This window comes from Bradysia coprophila, unplaced genomic scaffold, assembly GCF_014529535.1.
Source record: "Bradysia coprophila strain Holo2 unplaced genomic scaffold, BU_Bcop_v1 contig_232, whole genome shotgun sequence".
NCBI classification, from domain to species: domain Eukaryota; kingdom Metazoa; phylum Arthropoda; class Insecta; order Diptera; family Sciaridae; genus Bradysia; species Bradysia coprophila.
In genome coordinates this window covers 14,379,778-14,395,818 of record NW_023503493.1, presented here as the reverse complement: position 1 = coordinate 14,395,818, position 16,041 = coordinate 14,379,778, and the positions used below count along the sequence as shown (strand labels likewise).

Sequence of the window (16,041 nt, the reverse complement as noted above, 5' to 3'; positions counted from 1 at the left end):
GGATTCGATCGATTCGACGACGATTCAAATATTTCAACATTCGAGCTTCGACATTCAAACGGTCAAATGCTATCAGTACGCGTCACAGAAAAACGAATTAAATTTGAACGGTAAAAAATAATAATCCCAGTGAAGAAGTGTTGAAGAAATTGTTTTAAGTAAATTCGTTCGGTGTTTTAAGAACCCAATTGTTTTGTTTTATAATCGAAAACCATTTTTTTGTGTAATATCAATCGAATACGGACAATTTTAATAGTACAAAGTAATATGTCGTCATCCGGACAATTGATTTTGTTAGTCAGTGATGAACCAGCAAAAGAAGTCATTTATGAACCGGTAAACGGGACTCTACATGTGGGGTCAGACAAATTGAAATCGAATGTTTGCCTAGAGGGTCTCAGAGACCTCGCATTCAGTATTTACATCGACTCCAGCGGCAGGGTGAGTAGTTTGAACATTTTTATGAGTTTCATTGTTCGCAAATGTAGGCAGTTCGATATTGGCGGGCTATATCATTGTCATACGTTATTGACAAGGTCGAACGAAATGAGCTGGTACATAGCTTGGATGTGTTTCATCGAACAATGGTTGCTTGTTCGTTTCGGTTTTTAATTATTTCTGTTAAATAGCATTGCATCCTCCAGTAGCGACAGTGTAAAAATGTCTTTTTTTTGTATAATTCAGGTCTGCATCGAGTTTCACATGAAAAGAATTCACGTCAATGGTACGAGAGTAAAACAGCATTCCGGGCGTCCACTGCATAACAATACGATCTTAGAAGCTGGCCCTCATAAATTCATTTGGAAATGTAAATGACACGGAGACGATACGCAGTCATGTTGGACATGTCATACTAAAATTATTGCTTTTTCGTTTGCAGATGATCAAAGACTTTATAAAAGTTACTCATTTCCGTCACTGTTGCTTGCCAGTAAGAGTATGTACGAAGAGGAAGCTGTCTTCAACAAAAATCGTAGAACGATGAACTGGTACGTTGCACAATTTTCTTTGTCGTTCGGTTCAAATGAAAACATTTTTTTTTGTTGAACATTTCAGTCTTGCTGTTGGATCATCAAACGACGAGAACGTTGAGGGTGAATCCCAAACAAACAACAGTAAAACGCCTGAACCAATGCCGGCCGAAGCGTCTGAAAACAGGAAAAGCTCACATTTCGGCCTTGCTGTTGGATCATCAAACGACGAGAACGTTGAGGGTGAATCCCAAACAAACAACAGTAAAACGCCTGAACCAATGCCGGCCGAAGCGTCTGAAAACAGGAAAAGCTCAACGAAGCGGCGAACCAGCCTCATTCCTGTCAAGCCGAACCGTACATCGGAACTGCGCCGATCGATCGTGCGATCCAAGTCGGTGTGCCATGAACCGATGACGTTTCAATACAGAACGCCGAAGAAACCGATTCCGAGTGCTGCGATGGCAAAGAGCGTCAGTGCTATCATGCGCAGCGAATCACGCCTGGGCGATAATCGACTACCGCTGTCGGCACGTAAATCGCTGGGTAATTTCCCGAAAATGATCGATGGACTGAATTTGTTCAACGTTGTCACGGACGAAATGAGAGCGGTCGGTCCAAGAAAGTATATGTCGCAAAAATTCGGTGCAACCAGCAGTCCGAAGAGAACGCCGAAAAAGGCTCTCGTAAAAACGAAACGACTAAGCCTACGGTCTGAGGTAAAAAAGAATTTGTTCTTAGACTTGGGACGACAGTTCGTTTACAACTTTTTTGTTTTTTCATTTTTTTTAGCTGACCGAAATCGGCCTCATGCGAGCTCAGGACATCGGTATGTCATCAGAAGGTAAGATCGATCAGATTTTTTTTTGCTTCTGAAGACAGGCGGTGCACCGCTGTGAACAAAATCGGCTTTTGTTATTTCACTGGGGTCACATACAGACGTGCGCCCAAAGTCTGAATAAATGCATTCGAGACGCTTAAGAGTCATATCGCCAAGACTTCAGGTGATTGGGGAACAAGCCGACTCCGATTTTAATGAGTGATAGCTCGTTGGATTCGTCTTTCAATTCTAGGAAACACGTATCTTTCACTTTTTCTAAAAAAAATTGTTTTCTGTGAAAAGTGTTCAAAAGTGATCACATGTCAGAGAGTACCGAAAACAGTTTTTCGGCAATAACTCAAGAAAAAATTATTTTAAATTGTTGTATTGTTGTACGATTGTCGGCCTTCGAAAGACCTACAGATAGAGTATACGCACTGCTTGGTGCTACTTGATCCACGAGAGCTATGACTTAAAATATAGTGAATGTTCGGAGAGTACTGCTTCTCTGCAGCTTCGTTGTTCCACGGAACTAAGTATGGGGTGTTGTAGCTGGCCTCACCCACTATCGTTCCACACATAAATGAGCCCAGTACTTTTGTGCTGCAAGCCCACAGAAGTGTTAGAAAAAAAGTTGGTGCCAAAATGCAGATTTTTTTCTTCTTTCTGAGGGCTCTACAGCTGGAACAGCATCTGGAACGGTACTATGGCAGTCACTCTTTATCGTCTACTATTCTTTTACCTTATCAATAGAAAAACGCTTCGATATGTCACGAATATATCAGATCCAATGTTAGTAATATCAAGAGAAAAATTATCAAATTTTTCTCGGAGGATTTTAGTCAAATAAAGTGTTAGCGTATAGCAAATGACCTCAGGACTCCGGAACAGTAGTTAGTTTTTCAATCGGACCAATATTTGCTAAGCGACAGAAGTTTGGAAAAACGATATGATCAAGTGGGAGCAAACGGTTTGCCAAACTCCTGTCACGTAGCAAATATTGGTCCGATTGAAAAACTAACTACTGTTCCGGAGTCCTGAGGTCATTTGCTATACGCTAACACTTTATTTGACTAAAATCCTCCGAGAAAAATTTGATAATTTTTCTCTTGATATTACTAACATTGGATCTGATATATTCGTGACATATCGAAGCGTTTTTCTATTGATAAGGTAAAAGAATAGTAGACGATAAAGAATGACTGCCATAGTACCGTTCCAGATGCTGTTCCAGCTGTAGAGCCCTCAGAAAGAAGAAAAAAATCTGCATTTTGGCACCAACTTTTTTTCTAACACATCTGTGGGCTTGCAGCACAAAAGTACTGGGCTCATTTATGTGTGGAACGATAGTGGGTGAGGCCAGCTACAACACCCCATACTTAGTTCCGTGGAACAACGAAGCTGCAGAGAAGCAGTACTCTCCGAACATTCACTATATTTTAAGTCATAGCTCTCGTGGATCAAGTAGCACCAAGCAGTGCGTATACTCTATCTGTAGGTCTTTCGAAGGCCGACAATCGTACAACAATACAACAATTTAAAATAATTTTTTCTTGAGTTATTGCCGAAAAACTGTTTTCGGTACTCTCTGACATGTGATCACTTTTGAACACTTTTCACAGAAAACAATTTTTTTTAGAAAAAGTGAAAGATACGTGTTTCCTAGAATTGAAAGACGAATCCAACGAGCTATCACTCATTAAAATCGGAGTCGGCTTGTTCCCCAATCACCTGAAGTCTTGGCGATATGACTCTTAATAGCCAATCTTTGATGATTCCGTGACGAAGTAACGCGAATAATTCTTGATGTGGTCGGAAGTACTTGACTGATCATTTAGACCAATCTCAATTTTGGTAATTCGACTGATTTCCCCCTTGAAGACCCTTTAGGACTTACTTTATGCAAAAATGCGTTATTTGGGCAATTCAGTGTTTTCGAACTTAGTGTGAAAACGGCAAGTCCACTTATATCTTCACGGTAAAATATCCAGATGTCTTATAAGTCAGTCCTGTGTTTACTGGGTTCAGTAGCTACGGTTCGACCATTACAAATCCTGTAAATGCGTCATAAGTCGAATTCAGACCAGATTCCCGTGAAGAATCATTAAAGTCAAATCGTCAAAAAGATAAATAAAAATCGCCAAAGTGTGAAGAAACGACGAGAAACATAAAGAATGGAAATAGGGGTGAAATAGACTGGCGTAGTACACCAAAAATTGTTCCTAGATGTCAAAAATGGATTTTGAAAATTAAAAAAAAATCATTTGACACTTGCGACAAATCATAGAAGCCAAATGTTTGAGTTTTCGGCGGCCCACCCATTTCGATTTCTACTAAAAAAAATCTTTGAGATTTTTGTTAGTCGTTATTAGTCCTAATCTACTAATGCAACAGATAAAAATCGGAAGAAGTTTGTTGGAAAAGTCTTCTTCGTGAGTCGTCAAAGATCGCTGACTATGAAAAACTGGCAGTATCTTGAGTTTGAAAGTAACTTCACTTAGAAAATGAATCGATTTTTGCTCAAGTGGGCTTAAATATTTGGAGATGTTGTGAGCTACCTAGAACAGAAACGTTTTCGTGAAACATCTGAGAAATGTTTGTGTCGTGAGTGTTTGTTGGCCTAAAATTGGGGCAAAAAAGCCATTTGAGAACATCAAAATTTTGAAATATGGATGAAAAACATTCTTCTAGATTCATTTAAATGAATTTAATATCTCTGGTCAATTTTCGATTAAACAATTTAAAATCGGAGATTTTTTACACTTTCCGAAAACTCAAAAATTTAGCTTCTATGATTTTGTCGCATGTGCCAAACGAATTTTTTTTAAATTTTCAAAATCGATTTTTGACATCTGATTATAACAATTTTTTGTGGACTACGCCAGTCTCAATTCTCCCCTATCCATTACACACCCGAATGGAAAATTTGTCTGAACTCTTTAACGATTTCTCTTGGCATTTCTTCACACTTTTAGCGATTTTAGCGATTTTTCTTGTCAATTTATCATTTATAGCTGGTCACTAGAATGTGAAGCAATGCAAAGAAATAACGCCAAAGTGTGACGAAACTCTAAGAAACATAAAGAATTAAAAATTTGTCTTGATGGCGTTTCTTCACGTTTTGGCTCAAAAAAACTCAAAAATGTGACGAATCACAAAAAAAATCTAGGCGATTTGACATTAGCGATACTTCACGGCTATGTGGTCCAATCGCCGAGTTATTTTACTTGTGACCTGATACGAACTATGGTCCTGTATGCCACTTGTGTTCTCCCATATAAATTTCAAAATCATTGAAGCTACTGAACCGAGTGGACTGTTATTCTTGATTATTGTATAAAGAAATCTGAAGCGTTCAAATGACCTGGTTAGTCAGCTGTGGCTCATCTGTCAGTAAAGAAAATTCAAATCATTGAATACAAGTAGATACTCGGTTTGATCTCTTTTGCGTGCTATAAAATAGAATGTTTGTCGTAGCTGATCAGATGTGAAGTTGCTGGCTTTATTAAAGGTTAAAAGGTAATTGATAAAGGCCTTTGCCTCCTGCAGTTGATCAGGACAAGAAGTTAGACTGTGTATTCGGTGTTCATCCTTCTCATCACAGCTCCTGCAAATTATGTTAGCCCGAACATGTTTGTACAAGTCGCAGTGTACAGTGATGTTCTCAATTATTAAGTACGTCCCATCCTGCATTTCTTGAAAATAATGTTTTTATTATTGTGAGGGTTCCGCACTGCTTGGACTAAGTTGGATTAAATCGGATGGAACTAAATGGCTAAATGGTATCTAGTCCTATCGGTAACAATGTCCAATTACCTAGGTTATTTCACTCAAGAGACCCAGCAGATATTTACTGCGAGTGTTATCAGGTGATGAATCATTTTCTTCTCGAGTTATGAGTAAAATTATTCGGTTTATCAAGGAAACTGGGGCCTTCACTCTTTTTGCCTTTGTCATATGTCAGAATTCTGTGGAGTAAAAACTCCTTAGCTGCTACCAGTACTAAGATCAGAGGTTAATGAAATGTTTAATTTTTCTTGCAGATCGGCAGCAATTAAAAGCAAATGTTACCCTACCAAGCACTCCAGTAAACGCTAAGTCATCAAGTACTTCGGCAGCAAATGTTACATTCACTCCCGAAGCTAATGCATCGACCAACGTTTCGTCCGTGGAAAATATTATTGCGCCGGAAGCAAATGTTACATTCCCAGGCACTCCTGAAGCAAATGCATCGCCATCAGAAAAAGAGTCGACCAACATCTCGGCGGTGGAAGATGTTATTGAGCCAGAAGCAAATGTTACATTCACTGGCACTCCTGAAGCAAATGTATCGCCATCAGAAAAAGAGGCGGTGAACACTGCCAGTTTAACCCCGGAACTTAATAGATTAGCGAGCAGTTCTTCTGTAGAGATTGTTTATTCCGACGATGAAAGCTCCGATTCATACTCAATTATAAGTGTTGACGATGACTCAGAATTCAATGACGACGACGCTTCTCCGGGCATAATAGCTGGAATGAATAGTGAAAGCATCAACAACGATAAATCAACAACTGAAGATTGTCCAGAAATTGAACAATCAGAACAACTGAATACGCCACCGGAAGATTCGTCCGAAAAATCACTTTCTGGATCCCGACTTTCGAGTATTTCCACTCCTACCAAGGTTCTGCCCATTCGAGCAAGACGAAATAGCCGTCCGTGCAGTTTGTATGAATGTTGCAGTCCATCAACCACTTTTTCCACACCGACAAAGAGCAAGATGGCCAACAATGTGGTTTCAACTCCCAGATCGATTTTGAAAACACCAAAAGCCACGAAAACACCCAAGAAAACTGTTCGAATTCTGGAAGAATTACACGAAGAAGAGGACGATGGTCCAAAAACGAATAATCAGTCCGCTGATGCGCGAACTTCAGTCACCGATCAATTCGTTCAAAATGAAATGGGAACTGAAGCACCAAAAATATCTGTGGACTCGAATGAAGTCCACCCTGAAAGCATTTCAATGGATGGAAGTGATGATGTTTTCGAAGCAATTGATATCAAGCGCGAATCAACAGAACTATCAGTTGAAACGGGCACCATGGCCCGTGATTCGGGAATAATTTCATCCAGCGGAACGTTAGTTGGTAAATCAGTGGTAGTTCAAAGACCCACGCCAATTGTAATCGACACACCAGCTATAACTGAACTGGTAGTCGAACGACCACCGCCAATGGAAGTCGATGCAACAGCCTTAACTGAAATGCCATTAGTACTCGAAACACCAGCGCCAATGTTAGTCGAAACACCAGCTCCAATGGTAGTCGAAACACAAGCGCCAATGGCAGTCGAAACACAAGCGCCAATGGCAGTCGAAACAGCAGCGCCAATCGTAGTCGAAACATCAACAATGGCTGAGCCATCTGACGATAAAGCCGACGTCATCGATGAAACAACAGATGTATCTGGTCAATGCGGCGACACTGATGTAATAACCGAGACAAACGTGGATCAATTCACCACTTCTGCAAATAATCGTGAGGAAACGAGCTTGTTCGACGAGACATTCGAGATTCATGCAGACTGTTCGTTGACGAGCGTGATCGATGAGATGCAAAATGTCGATGACGCGATAGGGGAAAAAGAGTTGCTGAATACACCGAAACCATTCGATAAGACCAATTTAGTCGGAATGAAGGAGCTCCTAAACACACCAGAAGCTTTGAACGATACGGCAGATATGCGAGGCGTGAGAGACATGTTGAAGACGCCCAAAGTGCTGGATCGAACAAATTGTGTAGGGTTGAAGGAACTATTGAACACTCCCGATACTTTGAACGAGACGGCAGATATGCGAGGCGTGCGAGACATGTTAAAGACGCCCAAAGTGCTGGATCGAACAAATTGTGTAGGATTGAAGGAACTATTGAACACTCCCGATACTCTGAACGAGACAGCAGATATGCGAGGCGTGCGAGACATGTTGAAGACACCTAAGGATCTCGATCGAACCAATTGTGTAGGATTGAAGGAACTATTGAAGACTCCCGATACTCTGAACGAGACAGCAGATATGCGAGGCGTACGAGACATGTTGAAGACGCCTAAGGATCTCGATCGAACCAATTGCGTAGGATTGAAGGAACTCTTGCACACTCCTGACGTTCTGAACAAGACGGCAGATATGCGAGGTATTCGTGAAATGTTGAAAACGCCGAAGAGGCTCGATCAAACCGATTTCGTCGGCGTCAAAGAGCTTTTGAAAACTCCGTGCAATCGTGACGATACTCATCTCGAAGGTGTCAATGAACTCCAAAAATCACCGGATGTACCAGTTGAACAAATGCAAGATCTTCCAAAATCGCCGGATGCACCAGTTGAACCAAATCAATCCGATCAGTCAACCGCCGTAGCCGATAAGAAATACAAGATACTCGTCAAGTACAACTCAAGGCAGTCACTCATTGCTCTAGTGAACAGTCAACTGGAAGTAAGTGGCCTTCCAATCCTAACAGAACAAGAATTATGGGTACGCAAATCGCTTGTTAATATTGGTGGTATATTGTGGCTAATTTATAATTTCTATTTCAGCCCGCTGTTGCTGTGCCCGCACCAGTTCAAACAATGGCAGTTGAACCAGTGCCAGTTGAACCCATATCAGTTGAACCCATGTCAGTTGAACCCATGTCAGTTGAACCCATGTCAGTTGAACCCATGTCAGTTCAACCCATGTCAGTTGAACCCATGTCAGTTGAACCCATGTCAGTTGAAGCAGTGCCAGTTGAAGCAGTGCTAGTTGAAGCAGTGCCAGTTGAAGCAGTGCCAGTTGAAGCAGTGCCAGTTGAAGCAGTGCCAGTTGAAGCAGTTCCAGTTGAACCAGTACCAGTTGAACCAGTACCAGTTGAACCAGTACCAGTTGAACCAGTACCAGTTAAACCAGTACCAGTTAAACCAGTACCAGTTAAACCAGTACCAGTTGAACCAGTACCAGTTGAACCAGTACCAGTTGAAGCAGAGGCAACTGAAGCAGTGCCAGTTGAACCAGTACCAGTTGAAGCAGAGGCTACTGAAGCAGTGCCAGTTGAACCAATGGTTGTGGCAGTTCCAGTTGATCCAATTGAAGTAACCGCAGAACAAGAAGGAACGAACGCAGTCGAGACAAAGAAAGAAGCCAGCAATGGCACTAAAACATTCAAATCGGAGAACAATCAATCTTTCCCACAAAACGAAACTCCTGAACCAGATGTAGAGGTTCAAGCATCGAATGACAACGTCGCTGAACAGAATGAAGACAAAGCTGAGCCGAGTGCTCTCGTAAATCCAAAAACTGAGTCTAAATTTTTGAATGTACTGAGGAAAAACCGAAATCGCCAGCTGAGCGCAATCGAGGCACAGGAGTCTCAAGGTAAAACTGCTTTGGAAAAGGACGAGACTGCAGATGCAACTACTGCACCTTCAAAAGTGACTGTGGCATTAAAAGCTTCGAAGACGCCAATCAGAACGAGAAAACCGAAAGCAAGTGCCGTGGATCCGAATGCTGAAGATGTCTCGGAAGATGAAGATGCTGAGGAAGTAACTGCGAAAGCTTCAAAATCGGTAAGATCTGTTACCAGAACAAGACGAGGAAAAGCCAGTGTAGCCGAAGATAAAAAGGCCGCGGAAAAAGAAGACACGAAACATGAAAAATCGAAAATTGAAGTTAAGATTGAAAAAACGCCTAGTAGAACGAGGAAGGACGAAGCGAAAGCTACTGAGTCTCGGGATGAAAATGTTTTTGAAAACGATGAGACCATGGAAGCAACACCATCTGAGCCTAAAGTTCTAACTAGGAAACGTATAGCAAGCGTTCCGGTCAGCCAAACAACAGTTCCAAAATCTCGCAGACGAAAAGCAGATCAGGTTGATTCGGCAGTAGTTGATGGTAAAATCGATTCAGAACGTGTTGACACTGAGCAATCAAGCAATAAGTTGATGGTCCCGAAAACAAGAAACCGAGCAGCGAGTGCTGCCGAACCACTGGAGTCTAAGGAAAAAGTTGGATCGAAGGTTGCAAGTACTCGTAAACGTAAGGCAACAGTTGCTGAATCGAAAGAAGAAAATAAATCTGCTTCATCAAGCACCTCCGAATTCAAAATCCCAAGAAAACGTCAACGTCAAGCCAGCAACATGGATCAGCAGGAATCTCATGATGAAAGCGCCTCGGAATCATCTCAAGTCACAGAAGCCGACTCGGAGCTCTTGAACGTCAAATCTAAAGCAACAAGAGCTCGACAATTTCCAACTTTAAAAGGTGCAGCAAAGAAAACTTCTAGAAGTACACGCGCAGCTAAGAATGAATCGAGCGACATGGATCAGCAGGAGTCTCACGATGAAAATGTATCGGAATCATCTCAAGCCACCGAAGCCGATTTGGAGTTGTTAAATGACCATGCTAAGAGCACCCGATCCCGAAAACGTACCACACCAAAAGATCCACCAAAGAAAACTGCTAGAAATACACGCGCAGCGAAAAATACTTCAGTTGACATGGATCAGCAGGAGTCTAACGATGAAAGCGCCTCGGAATCGTCTCAAGTCACAGAAGCCGATTCGGAGCTCTTAAACGTTAAATCTAAAGCAACAAGAGCTCGAAAACTTCCAACGCCAAAAGGTCCACCAAAGAAAGTTGCTAGAAGTACACGGGCAGCTAAGAATGCATCGAGCGACATGGATCAGCAGGAGTCTTACGATGACAATGCATCGGAATCATCCCAGGCCACAGAAGCCGACTCGGAACAAGCAAACGTTCCGGCTAATGTCACAAGATCTCGAAATCTTACAGTTCCGGAAAATCGACCCACGAGAGCTGCCAGAGGTGCACGTTCCACTACAAGAGCAGAATCTGTATCAGAGCTGGGTGAGTTCAACGAACAAAATAAATTTTTGGTCAGAAAAATTAATTTTCTTTTCGATTTTTAAACAATTTAGAGCGACCTACGAGGGCCACTTCAAAACGGACACGACAAATGAGCCAAAGTGTTACGACTGAAATTGGTGAATCTTCGAATATAGCCACAACAAAGGGGCGCAAAGTCAGCGAAGCTGAGGAATCCACATCGAGCACGGCAACACGCAGTCGACGTGGTCAGACGACCAAAACTGAAACTCCTGTTGCTGGAAAACGGCCGAGACGCGGCATGAAGTAAACATTTTTATGTAAAATTCATTTAATTGTAATATCTGTTCTTTTTTCATCTAAAATTAAAAATTAATTGAAGTTATTCTACTGCATCTGCTATCTGTTTTTAATCACGTCAACCTCGATTGGAGCAATTACAGCAGATACTGTTGATGAAAGTGTTTTCTTAGCGGAAGTATCTGTTGTAGCCGTAGTTTTGACTGTAGAAATTTTGATGTTGATTTGGAAACGGAGGAAAATTGGGGCGTTGCTAAATCGCATTTGTGAATTCTCAATTCGAAGAAATGAAAAATTCGCATTTTTCAAAGCCAAAGTGAAAAAATGCATCAAATTTCACGGTGTGGTTGAATGGAGTTTAACTAAACATGTCGTCGCAAAATTGATACTTTTGGATATTCTTAGTCTGCTTGTGACCCTGAACAACGTTCCACAAAAATTTTTGATTTTCATCCGTGCAGTCAGGAGCACCCGAACCAAGGCTCCCTAGAGTGTTCTGTAGGTGCGATAGAACTGATTGGGGTTGCAATCGATAGGGAATGGAATTTTAATAGTCATAGTACAAAAAAAATTTCCCATGGATTCCCAAGGTGGACAGGTGGCGACTCATTGAAGTTGAAAAATGGCGATCTTTGAAAGGTTCTACAGGCGTGGATACTTGAGTCACAGAGGTGGTAATTAGTTGTACAAGTAGAAAGACATTAGCTCTACCAATATCCAAAAAATTACTTTTCCAAATTTTCTACATAGCAACTTTATAGTAAAATGCGGCTTTGCTTCATCTGGTATCGATAACGACGACAAAAAAAAATGAAAAGCTCTGGGTAATACGGTTCTTTATATGGTAAAATACATGTTAAAAAAATTGAAGTACAAGATTTGAAATCAATCGATTAAAACTTTGATCAATGGAAGCAATAGATCCGATAATAATACTGGTCATATGCCTTCCGTCTGTAACGAGTTAACGAAAAGTTTGTTCCATTCCTGACTTTCACTTTATTTCAAATAAACTTATTTCCCAACCGGCTGACTTTTCGAAAAATTGTTCACTCTTTTATGGCCGTACAGCAATGCCAGTCTTTTCATTTATCCAATGGATAAAGTTAGCTGTTCTCATATATCCTGACGAAGATATTTCCTCAAGAATAAGAAAGTGTTTTTATTTTAAGATTCATACCTGACGGATACGGAAGATCACAGCCCGTAGCGGCTCCGAATGACACAACACCGATTTGAGTCGATGTACCAGATTCAAGAATTGTTAACGGCCCGCCACTACAAAAACAGTCATAAATTAGCACACAAACATCTGAAATCTCTAATATCGAACCTATCACCACCGCAATGTCCCTGATTAGCACTATTTATTCCGGTCGCACAGACCACATGTCCAACAACAATAGCTCCACCAAAGATGTTCATGCAGGCCGTATTCGAAATGATTCGCATGTTGACCCAATTTAATGTATGCGAAGCGCCCGAACCTTCATAAATCGAACCCCAACCGGACACTACGGCCGTTGCGTCAAGGAAAGTGGAACCAATTTGACTATTCGTTGGTAGTCGAATGGATTGAATAGCCGGAGAAAAGGTGAGTGGAGTCGGAATTGAAATGACCGAAATGTCGTTGTTCATATTCACCGAGTTATATCCGGGATGGCTGATAGCACCGAAAGCGGTTTGTGTTTGTCCACCCGATGTTAAATTGATTGTACCAAAACGTAAAGTATGTTGCGCATATCCGACCGTGCAATGAGCAGCTAAGATACGAGACATACATTACCTATAACGCTCATTATTAAAGACCTACCCGTTAGGACCCATCCACTAGAAATAATTGAACCACCGCAAACTGAAAAACCAGCACCCACCGGCGACAAGACGGAACATTGGTAGGGAAATTGGTTTTCATTGGCTGGTTGTCCACTTACAATACGCCCTAGCGCTGACGCTTTTTTAGAGTCTTGAAATCTCGAGATTTCAACTTCCCTAAGCTGTTGACCTTGTAAATATTTCAATTCGATTTCTTCAGTCTAGCTTCGTTGGGAACTTACTTTTGCTGACGATCCATATGCGATTACAGCACACAAAAACACAACTAACGATTTCATGATTCACCCGTTAAGCCATACAACGTCGAACTAATTCTTCGTTCTGGATTGCATGTCTCTTTATACAAATCGATGCGGTGATATGCCTTCCGTTATCCACAGCAATGACATGCGTAAGTGATAAAGCTATGACTTAATGCCTTTCAAAATATAGCAAAATGTATGTTAAACCGGATGAAGTAAAAGATCTTGTATCAATCGGGTGAAAATACTTTGATCGAAAAGTGTAACAGCGGGAACGAGACCGCTGACTTTAGAGGTGTCCGCGAAATTTTACAGATACCTGACATCACATTTCCAGCGCACAAATACGTTAGAAAATAATTAATTCAAAGTATGGGATATCGAGGTCTAACTTAGAGTCTTGAACTCCCGTTCTCATAATACTTCGCAGGCTCATGTGTGTTGATTGGATTTGTTGAATGCAAAATAGATAACAAAAAATAATTTTCGATTCAAATTTGATATTTTTATGGGCTAAGTCGATGAATGACACAAAGAAATCAGATTAATAAATTGTTTCATTTCGGTAAAACCGTTTTTGCATTACTCACACTTCTGATATTGAACGAATATATATCGAACCTCAATACGCAGCTAGAAAATGTTTTACGGATCCAGAAATGGAACGCCGTCATTTGTTTTTGAATCTGCTACGAATGGCAGCCGCTGTCATCTGTTATCGATATGATATGATTCAGGAATAAAGGACACGATCTGACTAATGCGGTCTTATGTAGCAAAAATATGTTTGAACAAATGTTGTAAAAGATTTAAAATTGACTCAAAAATAATTAGGTCAAATGAAGTAATAGATTCGATTGTAAAACTGTGAAAATGCATAGAATGCAAAAGGAACGTTCATTGAGACTGAAGCTCGTATCACTTCAGGTCAACCTAATTAAGACTTGTAACCTGATTCGACCTGACCCTGGCTATCTTTGAATTGAAATTCCGTCCTAGTATTTTCGTCTCACGCAAATTTTCCCTGCAACCACCACATCACAGAGATCTAAAATAGATACCTTAATTGTGCGTGAGCTTTGTAGCTTCAATAGTTTAGATGTATGCAAATTTTTCGACTAATTTCCTAGCATAGGCTAATATTCGATATTTTCATTGGTTCCGAGTAAAGGTGTCGTAAATAGCAAGGGATATTCATGGCATACCACTACGATTAATCACGGTAATATTGTCATGATAGATCAATATCGAAAATTTCAAATCGATAACCAAACGTCGTAAACGAATTTTAAACGTATAAAAGACTGACGGTTTCAAACATCGACTTTAGTTCTGCTTCGTATTTATCGAAAATGAATGTGAAATTCGTACTCATCTTGTGCACTCTGTTCGTTTGTGGACTTACGGCACGCGTAAGTGTTGATTCGATCAAAAGTACGGAACGATTTTAATAAATTTAAAAAAATTGTCAAATCTTTAGCTTCCGAAAGTTAGAATTTCCACATTCCGCGAATCAACAAAAACATCAGCTAGCAGAAATTCGGCTACCAGAGCTATAGTCGGTCGTATTGCAAATGGACAACCAGCCAATCAAAATCAAATTCCACACCAATGTGTAGTATTATCACCGGTTGGTCGTGCTTTTTCGCTTTGTGGTGGTTCCATCATTTCAGCGGAATGGGTCTTGACAGGTAAAAGTCTCACTCAGAACGTTTTATGATGCATCTCCATGGTTTTGTCTCTCTTTTCAGCTGCACATTGTGCCGTAGGATATTATCAATATAATTTACGCTTCGGATCAATCACATCGACTATCGGTGGACAAGTTCAGACCTCTTTCGAATCTATCAGTCATCCCGACTACAATTCAAAGAATTTGAATAACGATATTGCCATCATATCGATTCCAACTCCACTGACCTTCTCGCCTTCCATTCAATCTATTCGGCTACCAACAAACAGTCAAATTGGTTCCACTTTCCGTGACGTATCAGCCGTAGTATCTGGCTGGGGTACAACATCACATGGCTCCTCAACTTCCCAAACACTGAACTGGGCAGGTATGCGCGTAATTTCGAATGGAGAATGCAGTGATGTCTTCGGAGCAGACGTTGTAGTTGATCACGTTGTTTGTGCAACTGGAAGTGGTGGTCCAACGCAAGGTCACTGTCCTGGTGATTCTGGTTCTCCATTGACTATTTTGGAAGGTGGTGTACGGACGCAAATCGGAGTTGTGTCGTTCGGAGCCGCTGCCGGCTGCGATCTTTTGTATCCGTCAGGTATCTCCTTGTATTGAAATTCACGTCAGATATAGAGTGATTAATACTATTAATTGTTTCGTCAGGTTATATGAGAACAGCTAACTTTATCCATTGGATAAATGAACAGACTGGCATTGCTGTGCGGCCATAAGAGATTGCAAGTATTTCAAGAAGTCAGCCGGTTGGGAAATAAATTTATTTTAAATAAAATGAAAATCAAAAACTGCACAGTCTTTTCGTAGAGGTCTATAAGTTTTGGTAGACAAACATTCCGAGCGATCTTTCAAGAAAAAAATATCAAATATTCATCCACTACCAGACGGCTCACTTGTCGTTTGTCGATAAGACACAAAACGTTCGATAAATGTGTGTTTATTGACCTCGGCTTCGCCTCAGATCAAAAATCTTATACAAACTGACGTTGGGAACACATTTTATCGTACGAAATACCAGTCTAGGTATAATTGGTCTATGTTAGTGTTTAAATAATTCTTTCGGTGTACGAATTCCATGTTATGTAGACCGTTAAAACTCGCTTACAGGGATTTTCGCTACAACAATATACTACGTAATGGCTTGGAGATTGTTATTTTGACTTGTGTGGCTGCATTACTCGCCTTCGGCTCCGAACCAGTACGTATTATCTACTAATTACGCGTAAGCGCCATTTGGAGAAAAATTGCCTATTGTTTTGCTTCAGACTCGAAACCAGATTAGGTCGTATAGTATATATCTGGTACGATTACTTGTC

The 16,041-nt window shown here is 40.8% G+C and overlaps 3 protein-coding genes across 5 annotated transcripts; 2 read left to right on the top strand and 1 right to left on the bottom strand.

Annotated features, from left to right (window-relative positions):
* The first annotated feature begins 33 nt into the window (after positions 1–33).
* On the top strand, positions 34–11,041 carry LOC119076808. 3 transcript variants are annotated; one of them, XM_037183790.1, is made up of 9 exons: positions 34–441; positions 685–808; positions 881–989; positions 1,057–1,690; positions 1,764–1,815; positions 5,835–8,305; positions 8,368–8,407; positions 8,582–10,672; positions 10,744–11,041. In XM_037183790.1, exons 1-9 carry the CDS (start codon positions 268–270, stop codon positions 10,959–10,961), a joined length of 5,913 nt encoding a protein of 1,970 aa, XP_037039685.1. In that variant the 5' UTR covers positions 34–267; the 3' UTR covers positions 10,962–11,041. The 3 variants fall into 3 exon arrangements, with proteins under 3 accessions (XP_037039685.1, XP_037039684.1, XP_037039683.1); XM_037183789.1 differs by having other exon boundaries at positions 8,552–10,672; XM_037183788.1 differs by having other exon boundaries at positions 8,368–8,432; positions 8,523–10,672.
* An 893-nt stretch (positions 11,042–11,934) lies between these two features.
* On the bottom strand, positions 11,935–13,133 carry LOC119076863 (brachyurin-like). Its single transcript, XM_037183867.1, has 5 exons — positions 13,009–13,133; positions 12,765–12,948; positions 12,285–12,714; positions 12,132–12,229; positions 11,935–12,076 (listed from the first exon to the last, which is right to left on the bottom strand). Exons 1-5 carry the CDS (start codon positions 13,063–13,065, stop codon positions 12,009–12,011), a joined length of 837 nt encoding a protein of 278 aa, XP_037039762.1. The 5' UTR covers positions 13,066–13,133; the 3' UTR covers positions 11,935–12,008.
* A 1,183-nt stretch (positions 13,134–14,316) lies between these two features.
* On the top strand, positions 14,317–15,516 carry LOC119076862 (brachyurin-like). The gene is made up of 4 exons (XM_037183866.1): positions 14,317–14,441; positions 14,510–14,720; positions 14,781–15,308; positions 15,374–15,516. Exons 1-4 carry the CDS (start codon positions 14,382–14,384, stop codon positions 15,439–15,441), a joined length of 867 nt encoding a protein of 288 aa, XP_037039761.1. The 5' UTR covers positions 14,317–14,381; the 3' UTR covers positions 15,442–15,516.
* The last annotated feature ends 525 nt before the right edge of the window (positions 15,517–16,041 follow it).